Source organism: Patella vulgata, chromosome 1 (assembly GCF_932274485.2).
Source record: "Patella vulgata chromosome 1, xgPatVulg1.2, whole genome shotgun sequence".
NCBI classification, from domain to species: Eukaryota; Metazoa; Mollusca; class Gastropoda; family Patellidae; genus Patella; species Patella vulgata.
Genome location: NC_065879.2, coordinates 76,507,856 through 76,531,691, shown reverse-complemented (window position 1 = coordinate 76,531,691; position 23,836 = coordinate 76,507,856). Strand labels below are relative to the sequence as shown.

Here is a 23,836-nt window from a genome sequence, read left to right as displayed (position 1 = left end):
AGACATTATGTGATATCACAATTAATGCTTTGCATCCATGAAATTGAATCACAATGTCATTGTATTAATTCATAATAAAAATTGACGTCAAACGAGGTATTGAATTTCTCTGTTTAAAAAGCTCAATGTGTATGTTTATATGCCAAAATGACGATAGCGATAGAGACCATGCGGGAGGGGGGGGGGATACATTGTCTCAGGAAACTGGCAAACCCCCTCCTGCAAAAATTATATAATAGTAGATGTTATTCGAAACATAACACTACAAAGTAATAAAACAGGAAAAACTGTAGGGTAATCTACACAGATAAGGATACCGTTTAGTAGTCCATATAAATTTATCTCTTACTACATGTACATATTATTAGCATCTTCAAAATGCCATATAATCACATATATACATACACGTATACAATAAAATGTAGACAGCATATATTTAAAGAGCACAATAGAGTGGACTGGTTTATTTAGCTATAAATCAGTATCAACGATGCTAATGAACAGTCTTAAATTATTTAATATCTGTTTGCCCAATTAATTAACCAATACAGATAAATTAATAAAAAGCTGAGTGGATTTACAACTAGTATATTTGGGGCTGTGTTATTGAATGCTGGTTTATTAGCTAAGCATAGTAACAAATACATATATGCTCATTAAACAGTTTTAAATTATTAAATATTTTGTTTGCCTAGTCAGTTAACCAAATCAATAAAAAGGAGAGAGTGGGTTTACTAGTTCATTTGGGGCTGTATTATTGAATGCTGATTTTTAAAGCTAATATCTACTAGGTTGTTTATCTTTAAACAATATTTACATATAAAGTACCTCAAGTATGTGTGGTTTAATGGTCGAGCTGGAAACATTAAGTAATATATTGATATTGTACTAGGGCTTACTATTATGCAATGTCTTACTGGAGTCCATTAAACAACTTAAAATACAGATACTACATGTATATCTTGTACATGCAATTCATCTAGCATAAATAATGTTCGATTGGCACCTTGCCATGGCCCTTATTCACGATAACTTAAACTAAGTTACAACCGAAATTTTAAGAAATACTGCAACTTCATTGGATATATGCAAATTGATTTTACTGGTCAGTCAATCGAATTGCAGTATTTCTTAAAATTTTGAATGTATCTTAGTTTAAGTTTTCGTGAATAAGGGCCCTGTACTCTTATTGGAAATAATGGCAGTACACCAACAACAATATTTTAAGTTATCTAATGGGTGCAGCTTTGTACCTCACAAAGAAGAAGCCTACATGTATTTAGAATTTTTGTTAATGACACAGAGGACATTTAGTCGGCAACTAAAAGATTTTGAACAAATAGACAAAATAAACTATATGAATAAATAAAATATAATATTATACATGGCTGTGAATTATTTTTAATGGTACATTTTCATTATTTTATTCAGTTACACTTGTACCTGTAGTAATTTGAATATAGGTCATTTAAAGAGATTCAGATAAGTTCAGTTGAACTGTCTACCAATCTGTTGTGACCTTCAACTGTGAAACCTGTTGTGGCCATGAAACTGAAAGGTTTTGATCAGTGTTTACATGACCTTACAAAATACAGATGATGTTTAAATTTTAAGATCTACATGTAATCAATATTAAGAGAGAGAGGGAGAGAAATGGGGTTTAACGTCCACTCGACACAAACTAGGTCATTTCGGGACTAACATATGGTTTAATATTATTTCAATAATTTGCTTGCGCGTAGGGGTCTTCAGCAGTGGGAGGAAACAGGAGGACCCGGAGAAAACCCATGAGGTCAGACAGGCGACCCTGCTCCTTGCCACGTACAACCAGGGAATCGAAACCACACCAGTTGACTCAATGACAGACTTTATGACACAGCGTGCAAAAGCTAACCATTCAGCCACCCAACCCCCCCAATCAATGTTAAGTGTACACTGTTCATGCCTTAACAGGGATTATTTTAATCACCACCATTCGAGAATACAGCCCCTAATTCCTAAAAAAAAGAATTGAGCCCAAAGACAAATTAAATGTCCCTTTGATCCACCATAGTACCAGTATTCATTAATGTACAATAATAAACTCTGTTATAATATTTACCAAACAGTAGGGCTGGGAGGTAGAATACTAGTATGCCTTCATGCTGCAGGGTTATCCTTTGTAGACATTGTTAAAGTTTAAAGGACTCATAACACAACATGATGGATTCTTATTTTATTACATTACATGAAAATGGTACATGTACCTGTTAAGAGTATTGAAACATTGCATGTAATAAACCAAGAAGTAGTAATCCATAAAGCTGTGTCATTATAAATGTTCTACTTCTTTCTTAACGTCATGCAAGGATATTACATTGCTTGATAATGATACATGTGCCTGTAAGAGTATTGGAATGCCGCATGTAATAAACTAATCAGCAGTGAATCCATACAGTTGTGTTATCATCAAGGCCGGATTTACCTACATGTACATGTGGGCCTTAGACCAATCTCATCAACGGGTCCCAAAACTAGAAATGTTGAAACAAGGTTATACGCTGGTAAGCTGTAAGATAATTTAGTTTAGGTGGGCCCTCTGATAGCTGTGGGCACTAAGCCTATGGCCTGCTATGCCTATTGGTAAATCTGACCCTGGTTATTATGAATATTTAAATACCCCTAATTCTAAATATTATTTAAGGATATTATTATTAAAAGAATTCCTTTGGAATCAATATGTATTAAAAATATACAAAAAAACTATTATAATTCATGAGAACGTCTATCATCAACAACCATTTAACAAAAATCACATTATTACACAATGGAATATTTATTTTATAAATCCACTAATTAATAAATAAATCCACATTTTAATTAAAAGATCCATCAACTATTAAAATAATAGATCCATTAATTAATAAATACACCCATTAATTAATAAATACATCCATTATTTACTTAAAATATAAATACTCTAATTGGTTCATACGTCTGTTAATAAATAACGACTGTAGATTCACTAATTAGTTTGAATAAGTCTGTGGATTAAGACAGTAGTCTGTGACTCTGTGGACTCACTAATTAAACAATATATTCTCTGGATCTTGATTTTGTAATTGAGCTATGTGACGCAAAACATCTTTTTTGGTGATAATTCCTAATAATCGACCATTGTGGGTAACTAAAGTTTGTCGCAGACCCAATTTACGGAACATTTCAACCACTGTCTCCATGGGAGTGTGATCTGTGATGGTTATCGGCGCCAAATCCAAAATTTTACGCAACTTTAATCCTAGGGGTCCATGTGGATTATGAGTATTGTGACTTGCAAAATAAACAGGAGAATTACTAACAATTCCCTCCTGATTTTTCAAGGCGTTAGCAATGGCAAGGTTAAGGTCACGCCGTAAAACGAAGCCAACAAGATATTGAGATTCTCGTGATACAACAACAGGAAAGCCATTATGCTCGGTAGTTTTTAAAATTCCTTCAATTTCATCGACAGTCATGGAATCTTGAGTTATTACGCAAAGTGGGGGGTCGTTTCGGACCTCCAGGCCATAACGCCAGCATCTTGGACGCATGACATCTGCTGCGATAGTCTGGTGTGTGAACTCTTCCTTACTGTCCAAATAAGGGTATCCATTGAGCGCAATATGAGCATCATAGATACCTTCTCTGCCTAAAGCGTCACCAACCCATTTGCTCGTCATAGCTGCTGCCATCATGGGTACAATATATTGTAGTCCTCCTGTCAGCTCAAACATAATAACAACCAGTGAAACCGTCATTCGCGTAACTCCACCCAAAGCTGCTGCAGCTCCAACCATAGCATAAAGTCCTGGTGTTACAGTGCATATCTGTCGCGATTGACACATATTGGTAAATATTGGTGAATTTGGGTACGCCATGACCAGCTGCTCCACTCCAATTCCCATGACCCGTCCTAATATTGCGCCGACAGCCATGCTGGGGATGAACAAACCGCATGGAACTTTGATACCAAAGGTGAAAATGGTGATCAGTGACTTAAACAACAAAGCTAAGGCTAGTTTCCAAACTGCTCTAATCACGCCGTCAGACGCAATGGCACTGCCCATATACGGGTGATCGTTTGTCATGTTGCGACTGTAGTCACAGAGTTCAGTGCTATCTTCCGGTCCACAGCGTTGCACTAATAAGCGAATTAGTTCACTCCCATTCATTCTCGTATAACTATTGGGAAAACTAAGCAAGGCTGTTACAAATACAACAATAAGAACTTCGATAATGGGGTATTTCCCCAATGAAGAGGTCTTTCGGTATTTGCACCACTTAATATTAAACTTGATGAAAAACCAGCCGTAAATTCCACCAAGAGCTCCGAGCAATATAAATGGAATGAGTTCTTGAATGTACCAGGGTTCATTGTAATCTATATAAAACATCACCAAATGATCATTACCAAAAGGGTTAATAGAGCGTAGCACGAAAGCTGCCATTAAAGCACAAAAAAAGGACCTCCATAGGGTTTTCAATGGAAAATAGTAGCTAACTTCTTCTAAACTAAACAATACACCACCAATCGGAGCCCCAAAAGCAACACTCACACCCGCAGCACTTGCCGCTGATAAGATTTCCCTCTTTTTTGCTTCATTTCGTCCGTATTTGGGAAACAGATATGAGAAAATGTTGCCACAGCAACAGGCAACATGAACAAATGGACCCTCTTTTCCTAAACTCAGCCCTGCTGCAACAGCTAACATCATTCCAACAGATTTGACTAAAAGTGTCCATTTTCCCAAATATCCTCGAATAATAAATCCACTTAAAATGGTTTTGATTTCAGGAATACCAGACCCGCATGCATATGGGGCAAAAACTCTTACAAATAAAGCTGCAATGGCGCCAAAAATCAAGGCCCATACAATATAGAGAAGATATCCAATAATGTAGGATCCACCTTTCGATGATGATACACCAAATAATTTGGACCATGTGTACCACTGACTGCAACCACCTTCATCGTCGAATGTTGTCGCATTTCCTGACCAACAGCATTGTTCTCGATTCAACCAAAAAGCTTCCAGACAAATTCCTTGCTTTAAATCTGACATCCATGTTGTTCCAATGTCAATGATCCCAGCACAAACCCCAGCAGACACGCCCACAAGAAGGACACACACCCACCCTGACCAGGCATCATGCGCACTTTTGATTTTAGGTATACATCCATCTTGTTTATTCTTGATGATATGTCGGTGTCTCATACGATCTCGGGCAATATCCCTTAGCCAATCAATAGTGTGGAAATCCTCGTATTGACCACTACTGACGGGCAGGTCATCCTGGGATTCCAAAAAATTGGTAGAACCTTGAACATGATCGTCATTTAAACCTTGATCGTCTCTACCATCCATTGCTATATCTAGCATTGCCTCATCGTCTGATCCGCTAGTTGCTGATATTACGCCTTCCTGGTGTGAAGTTGCTCCGCCGTTATTCAACCGAGTACTGTTACCCACATCATCCGTCGCTTGTCTCGTCTTCGGGTCATGATTTTCCATATAATTATAATCGACAAGGAGGGCATCGGTCTCCATAGTAAACTGCGCCATCAGGACGCATTATCATTCACCAGCGTATTTAGTCTTTAAATAGAAACGTGTTGGTGAATTTATTCACCAGTCTTTATGTAAGCAGAATTTAATTGACATTAATATTAGATATTTTACGATATGTCATATGACTTTTTCTATAAATAATTACATCCGGGCAAGTGTGAGCCGGAAGTATATGATCACGCCCCCTTCGATCAGGTTGTTTCTGATTTCTTTCACGGAGCAAACCTTGTCTATTATGTAAAATATAATACATTAAACAGGTTTGACTAATATTATATGTATGAATACGATAGTGGTCTTAAAGGTATTTGCTGGAAACAAGAAAGACTATTTTCTAGACAATATTTGCGATTTAAATTATTCTAATCCACATTCACATTTTAGATAGTACAGTAAAATACTCTTTCGTGTAGGGAGGTTCATTTCGTGTTTGGCGTGTTTACAAAAGGTCTGATCAAACCTTTTGTAACAAATTTCTTTGTTAATTAATAACCATAGCCTAATCCAACAAGACAATATAGATTTGATTAGCTTTATGCTCAGACTTCTTTTGGCTTCTTTTTGTGTAATATTATTGGAACAGGTGCAGTTATCAAATTTCCACCCATTCTTAAAGGAGGGGAAACCTTTTTTGATTTGGCAACAATTTGGGTCAAAATAAATTTTTGAATAATTGGGTTTTTACTATGTATCTGGAAAATCAAACTAAAGTTATTATACAAATAACAAAAAAAATCAGTTTTCTAAAACACACAAATCACAAAAAATACAGAGATCTGCACTTTTCACTTGTGTGACAGGAATATGCACCAAGTGTGACCAAGTCTCGTTGACAAGTAACAGCAATATTTGTAGCGGTGGTATGGTCTTGTCCGCTGTTACAATTTGATAAACTTTGTAAAAATAAAAATACCTTCTTCATTAGCCCAGTTCGGAGCAGAACAGTAGGACGTAAACCCCATTTCATTTCATTTCATTTCTGCAAGTAAAAATAGCAACAATTGCAAAATTTTCAACACTATCATCACAGCTTGCATGGAACACAAATCTTACCAGACAGTGTTTTTCTATATTTTCGAGGTGACATGAAATCATGCATGTTCTAATTCTGGTTCAGTTGCCATTTTAAAAATGACAGAAATATCACGTAGCCTGTTAGATTTTATTAAATTTATGAATTTATGTAGTAACGTATCACCTTTTTTCAATGGGAATTGGTTTATTATACATTTCGTTTGTTAAGCTATGTGCAGTACAGTACAGTACAGTTTGAAGTCTGTGTAATTGAGAGAGTTATAAACCAGTAACTTATTTGTAGTCAAATGACTACAAAGCTAGCTCAAAAGAAGTTCTTAGAACGATCCACTACTGTGGCCAGAGCACAGAAGACATAAGAAGCCTCTTGATAAATAAAAAATGGACTTCTGAATGCAAAAGAAACACAATAATGTTAAGAAAAGGGACTTCTACAAAATTTTGTGGTCGTTTTCTTAACAGATAATTAAATAATTGTTTTTGCTTATATATGAGTCACATGCTCAAACGCCAAACTTTTAGAATTCAAAAGTCAAATGATCTGAACACTGGCTTCAAAGAAAATATGTCAGATGTTATGAAGTACAGTGTAAGAAATAAAACAAAATGTCAGGAATTTAATTGGAATACTGCTTTTTATAGCCTATATTTATATTTAATTTTCCTTTACAGAAAAAATTATGCAGAATTTTAACAAACCTATGTAACAGATAGATTAAAATGGCAGCTGATAAGTCAGCCCCGACAACAGAAGGCAAAAGGTAATAAAATTTAAACACTTAATTTGATCAAGAAATGAATGCTAAATGCAACCTACCACCAGTCATATTAATTTTAATACCTATTTCTGTTCTAATTTATAAACATGGCAAAGTAAATTAAAGGTCAAACATAACACTCCTCAAAACAAAATAAACAATAGTGATTAATGTTATCAGTTTTGTTGATAAAATACATGTACATGTATGTAAAGATACCTTCCTGCATATATACAAACTGGGTGATTTGATGATATATTTGGACTGAAAACATATTCAAACTAATTAATCTATCAAATTTGCTTCAAATCCCTCTCAAAACATTGGAAAAAGTATGTTAAAAGAAGTCATATTTGTGTCACATGACTTAGCTGACGCAGTACCTAGTTAATTAATTCTCGGATTATCCACTGCCCACATCTTTTTCCATGGTTTTTACCTCAGAAACTGTTGTACGTTTAAGTCTCCCTTTTTCAAGCCTGAGAGATCTGACAATCTTCACGTGCAACCTTTGACGTCACTAGAGTAGACATTGCTTAACGTCGCTTTGCCAGTTAGAGAAGCCTTTACATTTTTGTCCTGTATGTGCACCATGGGTATTTTCAGGGAATCCATTATTGTTTGAGTAAGATTGGATGTTTCTACTTTCCATATATACCAAAATTGACATAGTTTTATTGGAAATAATCACCCAGTAAATACTTTTGTGGGAAAGTATCTTTAACAGTGAATTAATTATATGATATATCAACTAATGTGTTTGTACATTCAACTTCAAATAAAAAAGAATGCAAAACTATTGGTAATTATAAATTGATAACCTATTCTTAAACATACATTATGCAAGAGCTAAATTTGCCTATTGCAGGTCTTTCTTTAGGGAGCCACGGTGGTTAAGATGCTGGCTCGCTAGCCTGGAGGTCGGGTGTTCGATCCCTGCATTGGCCGAGAAAGTTCATCTGGATTTTCCGACGTGCTTTCCCCTTGTCAGTGGTGCAGGGCGGAGGGACTAACAAGGACAGCTGTCTAGTCCTTCGGATGATACGAAAAACCGAGGTCCCGTGTATACATTGGAATGCACGTAAAAGATCCCTTGGCAGTTGGAATTCGATATAAGAGTAGGCGATAGTGCCGCTGCCCGGGCAAAATTTCCCTCATAGCACACTGTATGGCGTATGCCCGTCTTCATTAGCCCAGTATAGGAGCAGAACAGTAGGACGTTAAACCCCATTTCATTTCATTTCTTTAGGCCCGAAATGTTATCTAAATTATTAAAGGACAATATTGGTGTCAGTCATTATAAAATATGTGATAGAGCTCGTTAAATGCATCCCAAATATAATTTTAACACAGAGATCATTGCTACGATAGCTGAGAAACAAGCATGTGAAGAAACAGGAAGTGACGTCAACTGAATTATCAGTGAAATGAAATTCGAACGTTTGTCTGTTACCGCTCGTTACTTCAGTCTGTTATATAGCAGGACAACTCGTGTTTGTCATGTTTGACGTCACTTCCCGTTTCTTCACGTGCTTGTTTCTCAGCTATCGTAGCAATGATCTCTGTGTTAAAATTATATTTGGGATGTATTTAACAAGCTCTATCACATATTTTATAATGACTGACACCAATATTGTCCTTTAATTAACTTATCCAGACCATAATGAACTCTTGATGTCAGTGTTAGCCTGCGATATTTACTGGATTAGAATCCTATCTGCTGCTCAACTTTCATTCATGATTTAATCATGAAATTGATAATCAAGACTATGTTTTTTATCGTACTGACTTTAGTAACTTTAGAAATTTCAGTCGCTTAATTCTCGGTTCATAGTGGATCAATATGACTGAAATTTTCAGCAAATTGCCATTACATTATCTAGTTTTAACTATTATAGTGAGAACTGCCAACTATTTATCTAATCTCCCATAATGTATCTTTAATGATCAATAGTTAAAGTTCATGAATGAATATAGTAAAATGAAGAACCACAGCTAGGAGACATGCCACCTGAGGAAAATGCCATTGTGGAAAATGGTAACTGATGTTTATGACAGAATAAGCATACTCTGCCCTACAGATGACACCAGTCATATATAATACTGAAATCAAATGTCTTTTTGTATTTTAGGTCAGCAAGAGGAAAAAAGAGGTCTTCAAAGCTGCTGGATGATAAAGATGATGATGATGATTCTAAAAGACCAAGACGTGCATGTGAAAGATCTCTTTGTCCAGCCAAAGTTCCAATTTGTTTTGCTGGAGCCACAGACAGGTATAAAAAACAGGTTTGATTAAAAAAAGATCATAGATGGATTATATTGTATTAATTTTATGAAAGCTATATGTAATTGTCGCTCTGTCAATTCAATTTAATACTTGTGCGTATACAAGGGGTATTTCGGGACCCAACAACCATATCCATAATGTTTGTCAGAAACTGGTTCAGTACCAGATGTATTTTAGTGAATAAAACTGCATAATTTGGAGTGAAAGAGGCATTTGTGATAGTCCTGTGCCACTTCAAAATTTTGTCTTTTGATTATTTTATACACCCATATTGAAATGTTGTAGTATATAGTTGTCATCCCTGTAAAACCACCATCCATCAGTCAGTCCGAAACCCATAATTGCATGTTCTATCTACCCGATAGCCTTAGTCCTTACTCATTAACCACGGTGGGACTCTGGTAACAATATGTATTATTTATTGTAGATGTGCTGGTAGTTCATGGACATCACGATGGTACCATATTTCACCAGGAGAACATTTCTGTAATGAATGTTTTGATCATTACTATAGAGTGTAAGTTTAGACGTATATATATATTCAGCCATGCACTGTGCTATGAGGGAAATTTTTTTTCAGACAGTGGTGCAATGGCCAACCCCTATTTCAAATTTCAACTGTTCAGGATTCATTTATTTGCACGTTAATGTGTACATGGGACCTCGGTTTTTCATCCCATCAGAATGATTAGACGCAGTTTCGTGCCACATCCGCCTTACTGCACCACTGAAATGGTTAAACCATGCTGGAAAATCTAGAGGAACTTTCTCAACCAAAACCAGGATCGGTTGTCCGAGTCTCGAGACATGATTAACGTACCAGTGTATTAACAAGTATATACCAAATATTAGTCCCTAAATAGAACAGTTTGTGTTAATTAGGCATTAAGTTGTTTTCTCTCTCTCTCAAACATATTCTGAATTACTTATTTACTTAACAAAAATAAAAATGGTTGGAGTGCCCATGTTTAGATTTGTCATTGATTCCAAAAAGTAGTGAGGTTTTTAAACATGTAATTGAACATGCTGCCCGAGTGGTTTAATATATTTAGGTATGAGTTAGTACCAAATAGTTTATTTATCTGAGAGTCAAGGTTTGGACTGTGCCTTCTTAAGTGGGAGACGACTAGTATGTGTCTCTCTTTTGTGGACTGAGGTGGGATTGTCTGTTGTATTAACTGGACGGATAGACCCGTCATATTTCGATTATGTGTCTTTGTTGAAAGAGTGGCTTATTTTCAACCAGATCGGCTCTGGACTGATTTGATTCTACAGTATCTCTCGTGGCTGAGAGAATAAAAGTTTTTTTTAGCTGAGAGAATATCTTCCATCAATTAATGGTTGAATCCGAGACAGAAAGCGAATCACAACTGACTGATTTAGTCAACACATTTACCCATAACTAGTCACTGACACCCTGGATAACCAGTTCTTCATAGCCACTCTTTATCTCCTATATTTTCTTATTTACTTATATTTAAATGATTTTTAAAAAGTATGGTATGGCAACTTGTAAAATTATTATCGTTGGCTCTTTTTTTTTTCAGTCACAAAGATGGTTATACTACGTTCAGTGATTGGAAGAGAGTATGGTCAACACATGGCAAAAACGAGCCAAAGTTGATGTTGTTTTTTGCGGATCAGATGCTACCATATTGGGTACAATGTACAGCTAAAGACTGTAAGAAGTGGAGACAACTTTCTAAAGATGCTAAGTTTGATACTGAACTGGTTCAAAGGTTTAAATGTGGAATGTCCTCTAGTGGTGTCAAGGTAAATAAATTTAATGTAAAAGAGGGTTTTCAACTTCAACAGTTAAAGATAATTACCTCCCCTAGGAGTTGTTAATTATAATATTAACTTCCTGTATATAGTCTGGTATGAGTTAACAACATGATATTAACTTCTACACAGTCTGTTATTAGTCAAATCCATACGTCCTATATATTATAGTCTGATAGTGACTTAAAAACATGATATTATCAGAGTTATTGCCCATGCCATTGAAATATTGGGGATACTCGATTGAATGATCTGAAATTGAATTCTCCCAATTCCAAAAATAGTGAAAAACGAGTGAAAAGGGGGGTTTCGAGCTACAACACATGTGTGACCTGCTTAAATATACATTATGCAAGAGCTAAATCTGTCTATTGCAGGTCTTTCTTTAGGCCAGAAATGTTATATAAATTATTAATTAGACATTAATTAACTTATCCAGACCATAATCAACTCTAGATGGCATCGCTAGCCTGCGATCTTAAGTGGACTGTGATCCGATTTACTGCATAACTTTCCTTCTCGATTAAATGATTAAATGGATAATCGAGACTATGCTGTTTAACGTACGGACTTTAGTAATGATGACCGAGGCTAGGCAGAAATTTCATTCGCTTAGTTCTTGGTTCATAGTGGATCAATTTGAATGAAATTTTCAGCAAATTGCCTTTACGTTATCTAGTTTTTAATTATTATAGTGAGAACTACCAACTCGTTATCGAATTTCCCATAATGTATCTTTAAGGAAATATCTCAACCAATCATCACATCTGAAACATATTTGTTATGTTTATTTATGTCATGATTCTACTCACACCACCTCAGTCGTTGGGACTGGTAGAACTATGTCAGGACTGAATTCAGCTTCACTTGATTGCAAATCTGTGAATACGGGACATTCTTGACTGGCATTTAAGCACCCCCAACATAATCACTCTTCAAGTAAGGCTTTCCAAGATTCTTTCAAATGTACTTGGGACTGTTATCATGATGAACTTACTTTTATTTTGAAGTGACATTTTTTTAAAATTGTCTTTTTTAGAAAGAAAATCAAACTGGTGCATGTCAAGTTTCACAAGACGCAGTAAGTTTTTTGGTAGAAAATAACCAAATAAGATTTTAGAATGAAATTCGAGTTATTCATTTTTAATTTTATGTTGGTGGAGCAAAAATACATAAAAGACCAACTATAACAAATTAACAATTGTAGGTTCCCCCCTTCCTCGCTCCCCCGTGACATTTTAGGCAAAAAAAAAACTTGATCATTGATTGCATCGTTCAATCATTCAAGGGAGATAACTTTATTTTTGATAGATAACAAAACAAGAAATGCCGCTTGGTCTATTTGAAATTGATTCGGATGGCCGAATGGTTAGTACATGCGTGCTGTATCATACAGTCTGTCATTGAGTCAACTGGCAGGGTTTCGAGTAGGGTCGCCAGTCCATCCTCTTGGGTTTTCTCCGTGTTCTCCGGTTTGCTCCCACTGCTAAAGACCCCTGCGCACAAGCTAATAATGAAATAAAAAATTGAACCATGTGTTAGTCCCGAAATTACCTAGTTTGTGTCAAGTGGACGTTAAACCCCATTTCTCAATCTCTCTCTGGAACAAATTTTAGCTCTTTATCAATGCATCCTTAAAAGCATTATTAGATTCATTAAAGCCCCTGGTCAACATAGCCTGTATTTTTAAGATATTAAAATTGTTGTCCTTGGTGTGAAAGTTTCATCAAATGTGTTATTGTTTTGCTTACAGAGAGTAGATTTACCTATGAATCGAAGATGGTACTCACAAGTCACATCCGCTCCATATTTATGGAATTCTCCATCTGCAACATTTTTAACTGGATATTATCCAGATGGTGTCGGACTCAGTGTTTCGGATCCTTCCATTCGAGGTGTTCAAGAAGATCCATTAGCCAAATATCCTAAAGGACTAATACAGCCATTTACGAATGATGGAGAGTCACGGAGTGCTTTAAGTTTTCATCCTGATTTTATAGAGACTGAAGAAAATTATTTACCTCATTTATCACTAGATAACCCCACACTATATTTAGCTCTACGTAATTTAATTATGTCACTATGGGCAGGTAATATAAAGGTAAGTAGAATTATCACTAACCGGGGGGTCCTGAGTTTGATCCTGGTGTCATCTGCGAAAATTACTCAGGTTTCCCCTTGTGGTGCTAGATGCTGGGACTGGCAAGGAACAGTGTCTAATCAGATGAGACAGAAAAAAATTAGATCCAGCGTTCACTTTGCTGTGCACTAGAAAGAACAAGGTACATAGAGAAAAGTAGTTATGTACGTCTACTTTTATTTTCTAAAAGCATTGGTTATAATTTATTATTATTATTATTGTTCGATTTATATAGCGCTTCATTACACATGAGTGTTTCTTAGCGCATTCACAACAAGACAGTTCAAAAACAGTTTTGAAATAAATATGTTTTTAAGTTAGTCTTAAAGCTCATGATGGAAGAGGACTCTCGAAGAGTTTTTGGAAGATTATTCCACATTTTAGCTGCTCTGACGTTGATTATATTTAGGAATCCTTAAAATGCTACCATCACCTGAAGAACGAAGGTTGGATCGCCAGGGAGTATAGAAATCAAAGAGTTCTTTTAAATAACTGGGTGCAGTGTCAGAATAAATTGATTTAACCACATTCACTTTAAGAGCTTTAAATTGAACCCTCGCTCGAACTGGAAGCCAATCCATTTCTGTAACTTAGCTGATATATGATCAAATTTTCGTGGTCTAGTTATGAGACCTGCAAAATTGTTTTGCGCCATTTGTAGTCTGTTTAAAGCTGTTTCTGGTGCTCCTAATAGAAGTGAATTTGCATAGTCTATATGCGATGTTACTAAGGCAACACAAATAAAATAAGTTGTTTCTCGGGCACCGCCCGCACGCAAAATTGGTTGCGCGTGCGGCCTATTAGTCTTGATGACAAATAAAAAATATGTAACGCCCGCCCGAACATCGATAAGCAAGTCATAAAAAGAATATGCCGCATGTATCTACATGCCCCATACGTGAATATCCATTCAAATGTATTAAACTGATTCAGATGTAAACGCTCATTTACGGGTCTTTTTTATTGATATCGAAAGAACCTCCATTTTTGTATCACAAGATTTTAATTACCTCCCCTTGTGACTAGAATTTGATTTGTGTTAAACACCGAAAGTCATTGACAACAATGCAATGTATTTCAATCATTCAATCTTAATCGGCTCATTATTGCCGGCTTCAGTCGGTCCATGTTTGAAAAAATCCTACTTATAAAACAATGAATCGTAGAACAGGTTAATTATTATAACTTGTGGCTACGAATACGATACGATGATAGTCACCATACCTTAGTCAGAATCTGGGTCATATTAGCATATTTAACGGTAGTTTTGATAATCCGGAAAATAATAATTGGATTACACATTTGATGGTTTTACTGACGATTTGTTACTTAAATTTAAATAGTCATTCGATAGAACACCGAATATCCTGAGAAACACACCGAATAACCTGAGAAACAGTCATTTCCCGAATCCCGATGACACGTGACATGCATTGGTTGGAATTAGGTCAATCATTATAAACCAGCGATACTAGATCAAAGTGTCGTTTACCGTGATGATTATTTTTGATACACATGCTGACAGAGGCTTACTCTTTAAAATATTGTCGTTATTATGGACGGCTATTAATAGTCGTACGGAATTTTATTTTAAAACAATTTCAATTATGGTTGTCACCATTACCATTAGTAAGCTACATTACGTGAATTAAATATGGAAAATTATTTTCCTTTCAGTCAGTGTTCAGTGTTTGAGTAGACTTGATTTTTGGGTTTATGTTCTAAGTATGTATAATATATAACTGAAAGCAAAACCGTAGACAAGTAATGACTTTCTCATTAAAAAAAAATAAAAATACAAGGCCACCCTCCCGCCCCAACAATTTTCAACAATAGGCAAATTTTATTTTGCACCATCCTCTAGCCAGAAATGAGGTAAAAAAAAAAATAAAACGCCCTCCCCCCCTACAGTTTCAGCTGTCAGTTGCCCGAGAAACAAGACATATATTTTGTGTAGCCTAATGCTCTAACAACACTCTGGCGTATTCTCGAAATAGCTCTCATTTGAAGATGTATTTTCCTCTATTTTCTACCAGAGAGAAATGTTATGATTTATGTCTTCTACTTTTATTTTCTAACAGGAATGGTTAACGGTAGAGAAATGTAGTTATAATTTATTATGTCGAGGTTTAACACGAATTAGAATGGTAGAAGATTTACCTTTATTACTACAATATTTAACATGCAATGGTTTCATCAACTCAGGCTTATTAACAATTCCAAGCAGTCTCCATATTTCTTCAGACATTCAGGTAGTTATCCCTTCAAATCCTTTATGAGATATGATATTAATACCTTTTATCATAGATGCATGTTACAGGTACTGCTCGTAAAGTAACTAGGGTCAAACTGCCTCCAAGCTGTTACAATGTAAAGTGCGAAACTGTCATAGTCACTTCTGTTTCCATTGTCTCTGATAGTTCCCATTAATAAGTCTCTTTATTATATGTATCACAATAACAGTTTTCACTGCCTACAGTGGTAGCAACACTATACTCGCTGATCACAGCGATCATACACTCATCATTTTAAACTAGTGCATCTAGATAATTGCAGTACAGTACACACAAATACCAAGACAACCCATTTCCATGTGCGGAATCCAAGCTATTTGTTGTAAATCAATATTTTGGTTAGTCGAAGTCCATGTGGTGATTGGTGATTATTTGGACTAATAACACAGTGTACCACTTTTGCCCTTGAGACAATTTTGGCTCTTTATAAAATTGTCTCTTCAATTTTGTTTATAAAGTCAAATCACACAGTACTAAATGTACGTGGATATAGTTGTTCGTAAAAAAACAGTGATGTTTAGTTAAATTGTAATCATTGTCAAAATAGTCATCAAATTCTAGCTGTTTATTGACCTATGGTCGGTTGACCAAAAATAGGTAATGTTGCCTGTCTTGTTTGTGGGAAATATAGAGTTTTATTCCTTATATGGCGTGGAAATTCACGTCAAGGTTATTGAAGACCTGCAAAAAGTAGGGGGTATAAATTAGGGTGTAGAGGAGAGGTAGATTAGAGCTCACCCAGAAATTCTTACCAGTCATTACCATTGAGAACGAGGAACCTGAAAAGCCAGTACAACTTAGTAATAAAGTTGGGAAATCAGTATTACTGTAGTGTTATTTACGATCACAAACACAACAAATAAAGAAGTCCGGTAGTACTAGGCGGGTTGGATGGCTGAATGGTTAGCGTGCGCGCGCTGTATCATAAAGTCTGTCATTGAGTCAACTGGCGTGGTTTCGAATCCCCGGTAGTATGTGGCAAGGAGTAGGGTCGCCTGTCCAACCTCGTGGGTTTTCTCCGGTTTCCTCCGGTTTCCTCTGGTTTCCTCCCACAGCTAAAGACCCCTACGCGCAAGCGAATTATTGAAATAAAATTAAAACCATATGTTAGTCCCGAAATGACCTAGTTTGTGTCGAGTGGACGTTAAACCCCATTTCTCTCTCTCTCTCTCTCTCTCTCTCCGGTAGTACTACAACAGTCCATGTGGTGATAGTTGATTACTTGAACTAATAACTCAAATTGAGGTGGAGATAAGTCATTATTTGGACTAATATTGCAAGTCCATGTGGTGATATGTGCTTACTTGGACTAATAACTCAAATCGAAGTGATGATAGGTGATTATTTGGACTAATAACTCAAATCGAAGTGATGATAGGTGATTATTTGGACTAATAACTCAAATCGAGGTTGTGATATGTGACTGTTTGGACTAATAATGCAATTCCATGTCGTGATAGGTGATTATTTGGACTAATAATGCAAGTCGATGTGGTGATAGCTGATAATTTGGACTAATAATCTATGTCAAGGAGGGGATAGGTGATTACCTGTATTTGGACTAATAATGCAATTACCGTTAGTATTTATTTATCTGTTTACAGAAAGATGTTATTATAATAGGAGGTGGTATCAGTGGTTTATCAGCAGCTAGATATTTACATGATATGGGTGTCAAGGTAAGTAAAAAAATAAATTAAACCTTCAAAATATGCTTCACGACATACACTATATTCTGTCACAATTTTCAATCAAGTTGATTCATACAAAAATTGGCTTATCTTTGGATTTGTGACATGGACAGTGTATTTAGATTTGTTAATTTTAAAGAGACATTAGCACCATCAAGATCTTTGCTGTTGATTTGATTATAAGTACATCCAGGACTGTCGGTAATTTTTCACAGTTGATTAGTGCTAATCAAAAGGTCTAATTTTGAAAAATTTGATTAGCAAATTCAAAAATTGATTAGTACTTTTTCAGTTTCAACATAAAACATCTAAATAACAAAATATTACTTTAATTCATAACAAATGATTAGATTTCATTCCTTAGATTTTTTTTGCACTACTGCAGGTAGCTGTGACAGCTGGTGAATTTTATTGTTATGTAGACTTTTGGTTAGGTCTTATGTCTAAAGCCAATTCTTGGCAGTGGCTTCCAAAGCCCCACTCATTTTAATTATTATTTCATCGTTACATTAGAAATCTTCGTTAAAAAACAAATGCGTTTGCTTTTTATCATGTGTTACTATTTTTGTTCAATCGAACACACACGGAATTTAACAAATAAAGTCGATTAACTAGACACATACGATATAAACAATAATATTTTACGTGAATTCTTATTTTGATTTCTCATTTTACAATATGTTTACATGTATTTATTTTTTCATATTTTATTTACAAAACGTGGAGGATACACTGGATTTATTTTTTTTTCAAATTGAATACTGATGTAATTACTCGAAATTGACATGTCTTGCAACATGAGTGGTACTACTTGATTCCCTATTTCCGGTTTAATAGTCCCTATTCATAGAGGGGGTTGGATGGCTGAATGGTTAGCGTGCGTGCGCTGTATCATAAAGTCTGTCATTGAGTCGACTGGCGTGGTTTCGAATACCCAGTAGTACGTGGCAAGGAGTAGGGTCGCCTGTCCAACCTCGTGGGTTTTCTCCGGGTCCTCCGGTTTCCTCCCACTGCTAAAGACCCCTACGCGCAAGCAAATTATGTAAATAAAATTAAAAACCATATGTTAGTCCCGAAATGACCTAGTTTGTGTCGAGTGGACGTTAAACCCCATTTCTATCTATCTACCCTATTCATAGAGTTATGTCCCTGTATTATATAGTATAATGAATTGTGTCTGGGTAGCTCGAGAAGAAAATGTCACACAGAGAATTCAGTTTCGTTTATAAAATTTTATTTGACATTTTATACACGTTGAAAGTGTTGAGAAAGCCTTCTAGTCTCCTACATCAGTCATATTGAAATGAAATGGGGTTTGACACCCCACTCTTCTCCTCTGGCTAGGCTAATGAAGATTGGCAGATGTCATACAGTGTGCTCCTATGTCAAATTCCAACTGCCAATTGTTCTTTTACTTGCAAGCCATTGTGTACCCGGGACCATCCAAAGTACTATATGTTGTACCATGCCAGGCACTACTGACAAGGGATAACCATACCAGAAAATCATGATGAACTTTCTCGGATCAACATGGGTATCGAACACTGGCCCTCCAGGTTAGCGAGCGAACATCTTAAGCACAGAGCCACACATGTTGAAATTAGATTGTACGAAAAATTTGGGACAAAATTTAACTTTTAATTATGAGGATTGTATATTTTCTTAGTGGTGATTGTGAACATTTAGGAAAAATATGTTACTTTAAAAATTAAATAAGGTCAGTGCTTGGAGATGTGTCTTAATCAGGCATTATGCAAGAGATAAATCTGCTTATTGCTGGTCTTTCTTTAATCAACTCTTGATGCCAACGGATGGCTCTGATATTAAGTGGATTAGAACTGTTTGGTATTATAATGATTTACTTTAAAAATGGATGATCTAGACTGTGTTTATTGTCAGAACAACGGTGGCATTGACAATCGAGGCTACGCTACTCTACGCTACTTTCGACATATTCACTTTTCACTATCTATTTTTTTTACTGTTCTAGCAAGAACTGTCAGCTCTTTATCTAATCTTACATAATGTGCCTTTAAGGTTATTTTAAATATGAATTCAAATTATTTACATTTTTTTATACACCCACATTTTTATTTAGTCGCCCCTGTCCGTCCACAATTTGTTTGTAGACACACTGCAGGTCACAATTTTTATTCGATGAAATTTGAAATATAGGTTTATAACTCAAAGATCTCGGTTCCTTTCAATGTTCGCACATAATGTACCGTAACTTCCTAGATTATGGCCCCCGATTTTATGAACTCTCTACAGGTCACAATTCTTGTCCGATTTTTACGAAACTTGAAATATAGGTTTATCCCCAAAAGATCTTGGCTGCTTTCGATATTGGTATGTATCGGATCGAAACTTCATGGATTATGGCCCCTGTTTGTATGAAAAATCGCGTTTTTAGCTTGTGGACCCTATAGAGGTCATAATTTTTATCCGATTTAAAAAAACGTATTATTATGTCACCGTTACACCCTTAGGACGACTGAGTTCGAATTTCGTGAAAATCGGCCCAAAATTGACAGACAAAATGGCCGCCGTACGTTCTCAAATAGCGTAAAAATGTGGTATATCAAGGTTGTGGACCCTATAGAGGTCACAATTTTTATCAGATTTTGTTGAAACTTGATATGTAAGTTTATAACCCAAAGATCTCGATTCATTTAGATATTCGCGCATATCGGACCGTAACTTCCTGAATTATGGCCCCTGATTGTATGAAAAATCGCCTTTTTAGCTTGTGGACCCTATAGAGGTCATAATTTTTATCCGATTTAAAAAAACGAATTATTATGTCACCGTTACACCCTAAGGAAGACTGAGTTCGAATTTCGTGAAAATTGACAGACAAAATGGACGCCGTTTGTTCTCAAATAGCGTAAAAATATGGTTGTGGACCCTATAGAGGTCACAGTTTTGATCCGATTTTGATGAAACTTGAAATACATATTAATAACCCAAAGATCTTGGTTCCTTTCGATATACGCACATTTTGGATCATAACTTCCTGAATTATGGCCCTTGATTGTACGAAAAGTTGCGTTTTTAGGATGTGATCCCTCTAGATGTCACAATTTTTATCCGATTTTAAAAAACGTTTGAATATATCCCTGTCAAACCCTTATGATGGTTGAGTCCGAATTTCGTACAAATAGGACCAAAACTGCCGGACAAAATGGCTGCCCCTCGTACGAAAAAATATTGTAAATATATTGTATATCAAGGTTTTGGACCCTCTAGAGAGTGGACACAATTATGATCCGATTTTGATGTAACTTGAAATACATGTTTATAACCCAAAGATCTTGGTTCCTTTCAATATTCATGCATATCGGATTGTAACTTCCTGAATTATGGCCCTTGATTGTACGAAAAAATCACTTCTTTTTTTGAGCTTGTTCTCTGTCCATCTCTTGCAAAATGTGGGCGTATCTTGTATGGCAACCGCTTTTTGTCTGATTTTAGAAATCGTTTAAATATATCTTTGTTACACCATTATGATGATTGAGGTCGAATTTCATAAAAATCTGACCTTAACTACCCGTCAAAATGGCTGCTCCTTGAACGCAAATTGTGTAAAAGTATATATGTGATATCTTGAAGATCTCAGTTTCTTTGGGTATTTGCACATATCAAACCATAACTTCCTGGATTATGGCCCATGATTGTACAAAAAATTGTGTTTTATTCTTTTAGCTTGTTCTCTATCCATCTCTTGCAAAATGCGAACTTATCTTTCCTGGCAACCACTGGTTCAGCTTGCCATCTGAATTACTGAATTTGTTATTTAGAAATGAAATGAAATGGGTTCAAACTTTGTACTGCAGTCTGTGCCCCTGTAAGGACAAAATTTCCCTCATAGCACACTGCACGGCAGTAGAAGCAGAACGGTAGGATGTTAAACCTCGTTTCATTTCATTTCCTACTGTTCTATTGAAGACAGGCATATGCAATACAGTGTGCTTTGACGGAAATTTTGCCCAGACAGCAGTACTACAGCCTACTCTTATATCGAATTCGAACTTTCTAGGGATCTTTTACATGCTTGCCAGTGTGTACATGGCACCTTGTTTTTTTCGTCATTTAGTTTTTATAAACGCTATTAAATAACTTTTAAACAAAAGTTAAGCTAATCTATCAATATTTATGTGTTTATTTACTTGAATACAATAGAGAGGAATAAAGAGATAGCAGAGCAGTGTTCATCTAATAATAAAGTTAAAATGTGGTGGTCTAAAACTTAGATAATTTGTAAAATAGATCCAATGGCAATATTGAACCCTGCATTTCCTCACCAAGATCGCATGCCAGGCTTAGCAGCAGGGATGCCAAAGCCTCCAAATTATATTATTATATATACTTATCAGCATCCCTTGTAAAGCTTCACGAGAATCCAAATATCCAAAGCTTTTCAAAAGGGGCGCCAACATTCTATTGCATTTACTTATCAATGCTCCTTGGAGAGCATCATAAGCTTGGGGCTTCGTAATCATAAAATATGAGCTGTCAATGGGGAAGAAGAATTGAAGCAATTTTTTATAACAATGTGGTACAAATTTATTCTGGAGGGCAGTGATGGTAAGCGAATGGTTTTACACATGCACGTTGAATCATAAGGTCTGTCATTGAGAAAAGGCACCTACGCGCAAGTATTGAAGTAAAATTGAACCTAATTTAAGTCCTGAAATTGCCTAGTTTGTGTCAATAGGATGTTACACCCCGTGTCTCTCTTTCGTTCACTTGGAAAGGTCGATTTGCATGTATATTCTATAAGTACAGGCTTGAGTGAAATTTTTAAAAACCGGATATTTCGGGGAATTTTTGTCTGGTATCGCCTTTTCTGGGAGCGGACGAACAAACCAAGGTCCATCTTGTTTACTTGTTGTGTTGCGGATCAGTTGTATGTGGAAGTGGGGTGGGGGGGGGAACCGGTTGGCTGGTGAGAGAAAGAAATGAGGTTTAACATCAACTCGACACAAACTAGGTCATTTTGGGACTAACATATTGTTCAATTCCTATAACATATGGTTCAATTTTTTTTATTTCTATAAATCTCTTGTGTATCTGGTCTTTAGCAATGGCTGGCAACTGCAGGACCCGGTGAAAATCCACAAGGTTAGACATGCGACCATACTCCTTGTCACAAACAAGTAGGGAATCAAAACACCACCACTTGACTTGGTTTCTCTTTGAAAAATTTGTATACAACTATTTTAGGTATCAAATCAACTCTACAGACCCAGGCTAGCTGAATATATCACTGGGGCCCTTGCATCCATAGTAAAAGGTGGTCATATTCTGATCATTGTACAAAGACTCCTATTATTGTAGATAGATGGATTTATTTGCATAAAACATAATATACACCATAATAAATGATATAATAAATCATTTGAACTAATTTTGGGAGGCATTTAATAATGTGGGGATAGGGGAGGGGGGGGGGGCCTGGTTGCAGCCCAGTCAGCCCCCCCCCCATCCAATAAAAAAGTTATGAAGTTATGAAATAACTTTTTTAAGGCCGTTACAAAATTTAATATAATTGGAGTTGATAATAACTACCCTAATAAACACAAAACCATAATATGGAACACAATTACTGTTTTAATTAAAGGGGAAACCATTTAATCTTAACATTAGTATAGTATCAGATGAGAAGGAAACTTATCTAAAACATATACAAGGTAATTTACATCTAATAACTTATTTTCAGTGATTATCGCAGTTGAAATAAATAAATATATAAAGACACAAACACAGAGGGCATACTATTACTAGGGTACTATTGTGATCAGAAAGTTATCAATACACTTATTACTTGCTGTCCCATTGTTCAGTTATTATGTATTTAAAAAAATTTACTAGATTCACCATGGGTATCTGACAGGCGCTATTGCACTTTCGTACCTCTACCAGTTCCCGTGGTCGTAGGCACTTGAAATTTTCAGAGGATGTTAAGGGGGGCTAGCAATGACCACACACCAAATTTCAGCCGAATCGATAAATAACTTTTTATTTTACCGACCTTTTAATTTCTAACGAGAGAGAACTTCATCCGTTTGACGCCATTTGCTTTGTTTACTAATTAGACTTGAATAACAAGGCACTAAGACGGAAACCGACTCGAATAACAAGACACTTAGACGGAAACCGACACACTGCACTAGCTGCCTAACACTGCAGTTCATAAAAATTAATATAATTTTCGTATACTTTAATTTTTGCGCGAAGCCACCATTTTCTATAAAATAC

General features: G+C 35.9%; 2 protein-coding genes across 2 annotated transcripts in view; one reads left to right on the top strand and one right to left on the bottom strand.

Moving 5' to 3' along the window:
* Window positions 1–319: 319 nt before the first annotated feature.
* Window positions 320–5,742, bottom strand: LOC126808886 (H(+)/Cl(-) exchange transporter 4). Its single transcript, XM_050533931.2, has one exon. It carries the CDS (start codon window positions 5,580–5,582, stop codon window positions 3,063–3,065), a length of 2,520 nt encoding a protein of 839 aa, XP_050389888.1. The 5' UTR covers window positions 5,583–5,742; the 3' UTR covers window positions 320–3,062.
* Window positions 5,743–6,048: 306 nt separating this feature from the next.
* The window catches only part of LOC126808887 (lysine-specific histone demethylase 1B-like), a 37,845-nt gene continuing 20,057 nt past the window's right edge, over window positions 6,049–23,836 (top strand). Inside the window, exons 1-9 of the mRNA XM_050533932.2 lie at window positions 6,049–6,171; window positions 7,296–7,384; window positions 9,514–9,654; window positions 10,096–10,185; window positions 11,216–11,441; window positions 12,490–12,531; window positions 13,204–13,551; window positions 15,672–15,842; window positions 17,489–17,563. Of these exons, the coding sequence (XP_050389889.1) occupies window positions 7,344–7,384; window positions 9,514–9,654; window positions 10,096–10,185; window positions 11,216–11,441; window positions 12,490–12,531; window positions 13,204–13,551; window positions 15,672–15,842; window positions 17,489–17,563 (1,134 nt within the window). The 5' untranslated portion in view covers window positions 6,049–6,171; window positions 7,296–7,343. The remainder of the gene's footprint in view (window positions 6,172–7,295; window positions 7,385–9,513; window positions 9,655–10,095; window positions 10,186–11,215; window positions 11,442–12,489; window positions 12,532–13,203; window positions 13,552–15,671; window positions 15,843–17,488; window positions 17,564–23,836) is intronic.

Excerpts from the sequence above, each read along its gene's own strand:
- LOC126808886 (XM_050533931.2), bottom strand. The coding sequence starts at position 5,582 with ATGGCGCAGTTTACTATGGAGACCGATGCCCTCCTTGTCGATTATAAT.